This window comes from Microtus ochrogaster, chromosome 22 (assembly GCF_000317375.1).
Source record: "Microtus ochrogaster isolate Prairie Vole_2 chromosome 22, MicOch1.0, whole genome shotgun sequence".
Taxonomy (NCBI): domain Eukaryota; kingdom Metazoa; phylum Chordata; class Mammalia; order Rodentia; family Cricetidae; genus Microtus; species Microtus ochrogaster.
In genome coordinates, this window is record NC_022023.1 from 8,085,167 (window position 1) to 8,094,981 (window position 9,815).

A 9,815-nucleotide genomic window follows, 5' to 3' on the forward strand; every position below is an offset into this window, starting at 1 on the left:
AAAAAAAAAAAAAAAAGTCCTAGAAAGAGGGAAATACATTTGCATAAATAATCATAATCTGAAGTGCAGGCCTCCATCACTGCGGGAGTTTGTGTATTGTCTCAATAGCCATTTCCTGTATTTCTCCTCACTGTTGAGTCTCTTGCTGAGCTAAGGAAGTGCTGACGCCTGGGCCCCAGTACACATTCTGAGGAAGTACCTGTAAGCTAGCCACCACCCTGCAGTGCTAAGCTCCTGTCACACATGCAACGCACAGTCTGTCCAAGGACTAGATGGCACTTGTGCCTGTCCACTCCTTGCTAGTCATCCCTCTTCTTTAACAGATAAACATTTAAAAAAAAAAACTTTGAACATAAAAAAACCCTGCAAACTGGAAATCTCCAAAAGCTAGAAAACCATCTGAAGAAGAAGCAAACTGTCTCACAGAAGGCATGAAAGGGCAGGAATGAGTTCCTAGAACTTCCTTTTTTTTTTTTTTGTATCTTATATACAATGGAAAGACACTGGAGAAGGCTGCATTCTTCATCTGCCAACAGGCACAAACAAGCCAAAACCCTAAAGTCAACCCTTTGTCTCCAGACTAGTGTCTGGGTGAAGGATGAGTTCCCAAGGGGGGAAAAAAAAGCAGAGAATTCTTTTATTTTTATAAACATTTCATACAATATATTTTTATCACATCCTTTATCCTACCCTAGTTCTACCAAATCCTCCCCATCTCCCTACCCACCTATTGTATGTCAAGACGTTTCCTGGAAAGACACGGCATAGCCATCCACTACCCCCAGACAGGAAGCCCACAGTAGACCAAAGTAGAGATACCACCACAGTCCACCTTGGTGGACCAATGAGTTTTGTTGGGATTGCTTACAGGAGTGTGGGTAATGGGTTATTTCCAGGAGCAGAAGTAATTCAGCACTTGAATCACCAAAGCCCTTCCCAGACTGGGTAACAGCTCACAAACGCTGAGAACCTGGAGCACACTACAGAACCTTTGGCCGCTCCACAGACTGGAGAATGTTCTTTCCAGGTACCTCAGTTGACCTAATCCTCTTCCAGGCCCCTCGGCAGGTTTCTGCGTCTTCAGCCAGCCAGTCTGATTAGTCTTTGTAGCAGCCTATCTTGTTCAGAGGCTCTCTCGGTCTTTATTGTTTGCTTGTGGGAAGAATAGGCCTAGTGCATCTGGTCAGTTTCAGGGACTTCCTGAAGCTGTTTTGAGTTGTTTACTTTAAGTTTTAAGCAGCTTCTCTCTAGTATGAACTGTTTCCATCTCAGAGGAAACTGCTGCACAACACCCAACTTCATGTTCTCTCTCTTCTCCCCTGCACCCCCCTTGCTCAACCAACAATAAAAATGAAACAAAAAAAACAAACACTAGGTTCAGACTAAACAGACAAAAACCACCAAATAATAACAACAACAAAAAACAAAGAGTCCATTTTGTCTTGGCCTACTTCTCCTGACCGGGAGGCCGGCCCTGGAATGCAGCGGAAATACCCAGCATCACTCTATTAGAGAAAACTAATCTCCCCTTTCCCAGTTGGTATCAATCGCAAACAGCTTCTCTTTGGTTAGGATGGGACTTTGTACCAGCTTTCCCCTCTCACTGCCAGGATTTTGTCTGACATAAGCATACGTGGTTATTGTGCATGCTGTCACAGTTTTAATAATGCTATTCCAGCCCTGCTGTAGGCAAGCGTGCAAGGAATGAAGTCTCCCCCCACCGACGACCCGTGCTAGCATGGGTCTTCCCAGAGAGGTAAACTTCTCTATATCTCTGCCAAGTAGCCAGGGAAAACAATTATAAGATAGCTATCTACTTACTTCTTCCACTGAACAGACAGAATGAGAACTGAGCTTTTACCCAGATCAGCATCAGTGCGGCAGAAAGGGGAAGAGGAAAGTCATACTACATTTGTGTGTCGCCCATAGGCTCATGTAGTTGAGTGCTAAGTACCTTGTGGTGATGCTGATTGGAGAGGTAGTAGATGTTAGGGCCCGCCAACAGTCCCATTAAAGACCGACAGTCACGTATGCAATCAGCAAGAATGTTTAATAAAAAAACTCCAGCATGCAGGGGTCAACCATCTGATAATGGTGGCAAATGGTGACCCCAAGGAAAGCTCACAGGCTCCTTTTACGCGGGATTAGGAAAATTACAGCTGTGGTTAAATGTACTTTAAAGTGATTGGGCACAGACCCTTACTGGTACAGAATCATCTTATGATTGGCTCATGACATCTGGTCAGCAACTGTGTTTACAGTTTCAGGGGTCTGTTTCCTGTGTCAGGGGTTGTCTGTTTGACTGAAAACAGCAAGAACAGTTCCAGCTTGTGGCTGGGTAGGACCCTGACTGACTACCAGACTGGAGAGTCAACATAGGATGGTGGAGTAATACAGGGGGGGGGGGCAAGGGTCTTAGCAAATGGGGCCCTGGCAGGGGGAGAGGGAGCGACGGACAACCGGCCTCGTTAGGGTCAGTCCTGGTATAAGAGGGGATGGGCCACTTCAAAGGAACCTCTAAGAAGTAGGGACTTGAGAGAGGAATTATGTCACTGGGGCCAGGCTTTAGGTTTTATAATTCTGCTTGCTGCTCCTTGTGTGTGGATAAAAATGTGGTCCTTTTGTCTCTGGCTACCATGCCTTCCCTATCATCGTGGATTCTACCCCATTAGAACTATAAGCTGAAAAAAAACCCTCCCTTCCCTGAGTATATTTTGGTCATAGTAGTTTCTCACAGAAATAGTAAAAGTAACCAGCAGGTCTTGAAACCTTGGCCTGTCTGGTAGGGTCAGCAGCACCCCCACGGAAACTGAGCTGCTATCGCAACTTCATACAATCCCTGGGCTCCAGTCCACACTCCAGTGAAGGATACGTGAGGTCGCCACCACCCCGAAATTCTGCACTCCTGTTACATATGCGAGAGAAGGCCAAATCGCTGAAATTCTCCGCTGCTCCCCTCTCTGGTAGGGAGCTAAATCTCAGACTCCCCAGCTGGCGTGGGGGAAAATGCTCCGTGGGGGAAACATCGTTCTACATGAGCACGCACCTGGGTTTAAACAGATCAGCTCCCTACAGAAAACATTAGACAGGCTCTAGCACCTGACAGCTTATTACCAAAAATGTCTTAGCCCGCTAAACCCCGGGAGCCTCCAATGAGAAAAGACAGCCAACACTTGCCAACACTCGATGACACTGGAATTGACTGACAAGAATTTTTGGAGCCGTTATCGTAGCTCATCGTGTTGGTGTCCTGGTTCTTCTTTGACATCAGAATCCACACACACTAAGGTCTGGGTATTGTCAGTACCTCTTCAAGCTGCAGTGCGTACATTTGGGTACCTGCATGACTACCCTTTTCAAACATTTCCTGCCCAGCCTGCACAGCCTAGGCTGAGAACCCATCACCGGATATTGTTCTGCTTTCTCTTTTTCTCCAAATACTGATTTCTAACATAACAAAGAATAATTCATTTGCTGGGTCTGTGGCTTATTATCAGAATGCAAATTCACCAGGACACGAATATTTCATGTATTTTTGAAAACATTTTGATGACCAACCCACCTAGAAAAAGTCCTGGTGCAGTTAGTTAGTGCCTATCCAATATAGAATATAGTGAATTAACTATGTGTCGATTTTCCTTTGACAACATAGCCCTATTTACCATATTACTTAAGGTTTAAGCTGGGATGTGCATTGTACATTCTTATAATGAGGTTCAACATAGATCTATCGTTTTAAGCATGGAAATGTGCTTACAAACAGACTTGCCTTATTATTAGCATAACAACATATGGGATGGTCTTGACTAGACATATATCATTGAGAGGAAAATAAAAGAACTTTAGTATTGGAACTGAGATACTTAGAGGAGAAAGGTAGATGTCAGGAAGGTTCCTTGGCTGACAAAACACAATTTATTTTTTTTTTTTAGTTGCTGCTAAGAAAAATTGAATAAAGAGCTGGTGAGATGACTCAGCTGTTAAAAGTTACCAGCGCTAGGGAGGCGGAGGCAGAGAGGGGGGTCTCTGTAGTTCGAGGCCAGCCTGGTCTACAGAGCGGGTTCTAGGACAGGCTCCAAAGCCACACAGAGAAACCTTGTCTCAAAAAACTAAAAAAAAAAAAAAAGTAACAGCACTAGCCTGATGATGGGAGGCTGACCCTTAGAACCCATAGAGAAATGAAAGAACCAGCTCCCGAAAGCTGGCCTCTGGAACACACAGGCACACGTACACAATAAAATAATAAGAATAATTTTTAAAGGAAATTGAATTAGGAGCCGGAGAAATTACTTGATTGCGAAAGTCTTTGCCAAGTAAGCACCTGACATGAGTTCAAACCCCAGGAGCCACAAAAATATTCAGGAACGATGGCAGGAACAAGACTCTAATAGTCTCACTATTAGAGGCAGAAAACAGGTGAATCCCTGGAGCTAGCCAGTCAGCTTAACCTAACCATTGATTTCAAGGTCAGTGAGAAGTACTACCTCAGGAAGCGGACAGCGCCCTTGGGACTGTCACCTGAAGTCCACCACCTCCAGCCTCCACAGGCGTGTATGTCACATGAACACTAATGTATACAAGGGAGGGGGAAATGGATGGACCTGTGTGTTCTTTAACTCAGGTGTTTTGTTTTGTCTTACTGGGGTTTCTGTTGTTGTTGTTGTTGTTGTTGTTGTTGTTGTTTGGTTGGTTTTGGTTCTTGGTTTTTCCAGGACCCTCAATTCTCGTGTGTCTCCATCTGCTGCAGAGTGTCTCCACAGGGCTGTGTGACTATTAGCTGGAACAGGAAAGGCCTCATTATCATCCCCTCACGCCTGCAGCCCGTGACTTCTCTTTCTGACAGTTACTTAGTAGCCCTCTCCCCTTCCCCGATGCCCCACCACACCTTTCTTCAAGTTCCTCTCTCCTCCGTCACTCATTTGCATCCCCACTGTGCTCAGCCCTCCTCCTGTCCCTGCTTTATGCATTTGAGCTGGTCTTCCTGCCTCCCATCAAGTCTGCAGCTCAACAGTGTTCATGGACACTTCTTCATCTTCTTCACTGAAACAGCCTTGCTGCTTCAGAAATTCCGGGGCATTCCACCACCGACAAGATTCGGTCTGATTGGTACCTCTCTTCTCATCATCTCTCCTTTATTTCTTGGCCTTGCCAGTCTACTGAGTACTGTATGGTCAATACAATTACAGATACTTTCAAAGAGAAAAGTGGAAGAAACGCTGCTTGAAGGTACTTCAGGAATGGTGTTGCATGAGATGCTGATGGAGAACTCAGATATCTGCCGGCTTAGGTCTTTTCGTCATCTGCAAGTGCATCCTTACCATGGGAAGCCACTGTCGTTGTAGCAGATGGTGAACAGCTGGAACCACATAGTCTCACAATAGTAAAAGAGAGCGGGATCTGAGCAGGGTCACCCTGTGAGCTGTGTTCTCCGTTTGTTTCTACAGGGAGCCCCGCAAGGTAGTCCTTCACAAAGGCTCCACTGGCCTGGGCTTCAACATTGTGGGCGGGGAAGATGGAGAAGGTATTTTTGTATCCTTCATTCTGGCCGGTGGACCAGCAGACCTGAGTGGGGAGCTCCAGAGAGGAGACCAGATCTTATCGGTGAGTATGTCTCCTTCATGTTCTCTCTTTCCATCCACACCTAGCACCAATGAGCGCACTGCCACTTAGGTGGTCCAGAGGTCCTTGATGATGGTGACTTTACTCCTCTTGGATAAAGGTGGAGGTTCTAGCGTCCTCTTTTAGATGGTCATATGTATCTGTGTGCAGTAGAATATTGAGAAGCAGACCTTATTAAAATGGTATATTGTTTACTTATTGAAAGACAACCTCCCAAGAACTTGTGACCACATTCCTCAAACTTCAGTTTTGCAATATAGTTTGGTGCACATACGTATGTGAGAAAACACGTAAGAGGGTGCGACAGGGTGTGGTGATGGTGATGGGGGGCAGTGGGCAGCATTCACCTACGTCCAAGAATTATCAGCAACAGCAACCAAAAATGTAAAGAAGAATTACCAGTAAAAACTTTCTACGCATCTATTATTTGCTGCTAATTTTAGTAATGAAGTTCAAGGTCATTTTACTAAGGCATCTGATAAACAAAAACCTGTACCTCTTTAGTATATACACCTGAATGTTTTTAGAAGAATATGTGTTTTCTTGAATCTCTTACCACAGGGTACCACGATGGATAAATCCATCATCTCTAATCATTGCTCCTAGTATTCTGTATGTGGTGTAACTACTTAGAACACACTTATAGTACATCTAACACATTTAAAAAAAAAACGTAAACAGGCTAGATAAACGGCTCAGTCTGTAAGATTCAGGACCTGAGTTCAGTCCCCAGCACTTATAAAAAGAAAGTAGTACACACCTATAATCCCAGTGATGCAGAAATGGAGAGAGGAAGATCTTTGAGGAGAATGACAAAGAAAAACTGTTGTCGGAGGTAACCGTCCCACCAGATCCCACAGCCATTTAGGCCAAATAAACACACAGAGGTCTACATTAATCATAAACTGCTTGGCCTAGTAGCTCCGGCTTCTTATTAACTCTTATAACTTAGATTAGCCCATAATTCTTGTCTGTGTTAGCCACGTGGCTTGGTACCTTTTTCAGTGAGGCAGTCACATCTTGCTTGGTCTGTGTCTGGCTTCTTCTGTGTCTGGGTGGCAACTGCAGACTGAGCTTTCCTCTTCCCAGAATTCTCCTATTCTCATTGCCCTGCCTCTACTTCCTGACTGGTCACCCCTCCTATACTTCCTGCCTGGCTACTGACCATTCAGCATTTTATTAAACAAATCCAAAAAACAAATCTTTACAGGGTAAAACCATTGTCCGACAGCAGAAAAACAGCCAACGTCAACCTCTGGTCTACACACACAGACTACACACTATGAAAAGAAATAAAAATACAGTACATACAGTATTAACTTTAAGGTACTGTGCTATATCATAGATTTAGAGATTTTATTTTTCTTTAATAACTATAAAATTTATTTTCAGGTCTCACACAGGTTATCTCCCCATGTTTACATGAGAGAGTCAGGCTCGCTAATACTGAGTAACATCGAAATTTAGCAAGTTAATTCATACAGTTAATTTCCTACCTATCAAAAATACAAGTAAGATTTCGAAGTGAATGTGCAGTTCTGCTTGCCCTCTCCTTTCTTGCCCCCTCCCTTCTGTGGTTTCCATTTTTTTCTTGCTTCCTTTTACTCTCTTGTGTGTGTTCATGTACTTACAGACTGTCTCCACAACATAAAGCACCCTCCCTGGTGCAGAGGATAGTTAAATCCATTGTGAATGTTCACAGTCGTATTAGAGTTTTTGGTAATAATGTAAACAATAGAGAATTACATAAGGATTCTAGCTCTTATAGAAGATTACTGTTCATAATTCAATAAAAGCACATAGCTTTTTGTTCTCATTGTGTACTCAGGAAAAAAAATGTTTCCATTTTATAGCTGTGATTTATAGATAAGGTTCCAAGACACCTTAATTTGTTAGCTTTTATTCTATTCCCTTAAGCAAAAAAAGCAAATTCCTCTCCTTCCATTCTGTTGCTACCTCTCTCTTTCTCTATCCCTATCTTATACTCTTCTCTCTCTCTTTCTCTCTGTCTCTCTCTGTCTCTCTCTGTCTCTCTCTGTCTCTGTCTCTCTCTCTCTCTCTCTCTCTCTCTCTCTCTCTCTCTCTCACACACACACACACACACACACGTGCACACAATTTCCCTGAAAAGTACACTGCAGTTGACCTGAATACAGAGAGTCCCAGAAGCCTGCATGGATGGCCTGACCTTATATGTGATCATTATGATTCTCCTGCAATGCAGCAGACCTCTGCCATCCAAGAGCCTGCAGCTCAGTGGATGCCCAGTCTGAGAGATGAGATGTAAGATCTCATGCCAGGGCCTTTTTGTGTCATTCAAGGGCTGAGCTGTGTCTTTGACACTTAAGTGACATACAATATATACCAGGCAGCTCTTCAGCCTTATCGCCTATATTGTGAGCATGTCTCTTTCTTTACTACCTGGTAAGATTTCTGAAAGAAAATTTCCTATCTTAAAGCAGTTTGTATTCTCAACATTTAGTACAGTGACTTTCATAGCATCTGCTCAATGCTAAAATGCTTTCAATCCAAAAGAAGTCATTGGAGCTGATTCTGAAATCCCCTGTAAGTAGACAGAAACCTTAAGTAGACAAACAAGGAAATTTATCTCTGGGTGGCCATCCTGTCATCTCCTCGTGGTCAACACTCACACGGTCACAGCACATTCTCACACAGCACAGATAGAAGCACTTTTACCTGAATTTAGCCATGTCTGTCCCTAAGGAGATGCCGACTCTCATGATAAGGTCCTGTTTCTTCAACTCTCCACACTGGAATGGGGATTCCAGGAAGACAAATGACTTCCCCGCAGCTCCATCACTACCGACTGTGTAGCTGGACTCAGACTAACTCCTCTTGACCCAAAGCCCAAGTCCTCTCTCCACACAGCAATCTCAGCATTCCGCCTGAAGAATACAGCCATTCTCTTGATGCTCATGGCTCTGAACCCATGCTGTGGTCAGAAGCTCTAACGCACTAATACATGCGGTGCTTTTTAGCAGTATTTACAACTAATTTATCAAATGACCACACTAAATGTTATTATACTCAGATTAAGGATGATATCATGAAAGTGATATCAGATTCTCTACTTCTGCAAAGTTAGGAAACCTAGAAAGCCAAGGGTTTTATTTTGACTTCTATACAATGTGACAAAATACAGAGGCTAAGGATTGTGTATGACTCAAAAGGAAAAAACTCAAAATTATCATGCCTTTAAAGATAGATTATCAAATTAAATATTAATTTTAGGACCACAAATCAAGTAAGGAATGAACCGTGGAACTATGGAACTGTCTTGAAAATTAGAATTCATGAGACATGACAGTCTCTGGATTTCTGAGAGCATACCTTTTATTATATACAACATCTGCAAAAGCATTAGATGCCAAAAATTATTATCTGGAAATTATTACCCATTGAAAGGGAAGAGGGAACATTTTTTTTTCTTTTTAGCTTATTTGAGTTTATTTAACTTTCAGTAGCAAGTGTCTAACTTCAAGTTAAGTATTCTAGTTTTATTGGGTAACTATAGAGAAAAAAGAGACCTTGATAGACTCCGCTGATATAAAGGATGGGAAGGAAGCTACAAATTAGAATTATGAACTTGCAAGGTGCAAGGTAGAGGATTTCACATCCACCTCTTAAACTAGACGTTAAGAAGGAGTGCATTCCCAGACAACACAAAACAAAGACTCACAATCAATGCTAAATAAAAACTCTATACATGACACTGAGTCACGTAAGATTAGTTTTCAAATTATTCATGTTAACAATAACCTAGACAGTTCAGACGGAGGGAAGAGTTGTTGGAGTAGGTTTCACTCTCGGGCAGTCTTCCCAGAGAAGAGAGCTGTGTGGTAGATGATAATCTTTAGACCAAGGGCGGACAGAAAGCCTAGACAACCAAGAGGACCCTCAGAGATACAGACATACATGGATCTACACAGGAAGGAGAAGAAGACAAGATCTCCTGAGTAAATTCGGAGCGTGGGGGTCAAAGGGAACGGGGAGAGGGGGAGAGGGGAGGAAAGGGGGGGAATGGAGAAAAATGTATAGCTCAAAAATAAATAAATAAATTAAATAAATAACTTTAAAAAATACTAATAAAGGAAAATCTTTTTAATGATAAAAATATCAAGGGCATACTATGCACACCAGAATAACTCCACCATGCAAGACTATAGACTTTTCCT

The 9,815-nt window shown here is 42.9% G+C and overlaps 1 protein-coding gene across 12 annotated transcripts in view; it reads left to right on the forward strand.

Annotated features, from left to right (window-relative positions):
• Dlg2 (discs large MAGUK scaffold protein 2) overlaps nucleotides 1–9,815 on the forward strand; it is a 1,686,730-nt gene that overhangs the window by 1,369,128 nt on the left and 307,787 nt on the right. For all 12 annotated transcript variants that reach the window (XM_026784310.1, XM_026784311.1, XM_026784312.1 and 9 more), the window contains one exon: nucleotides 5,445–5,601. In XM_026784310.1, the coding sequence (XP_026640111.1) occupies nucleotides 5,445–5,601 (157 nt within the window). The remainder of the gene's footprint in view (nucleotides 1–5,444; nucleotides 5,602–9,815) is intronic.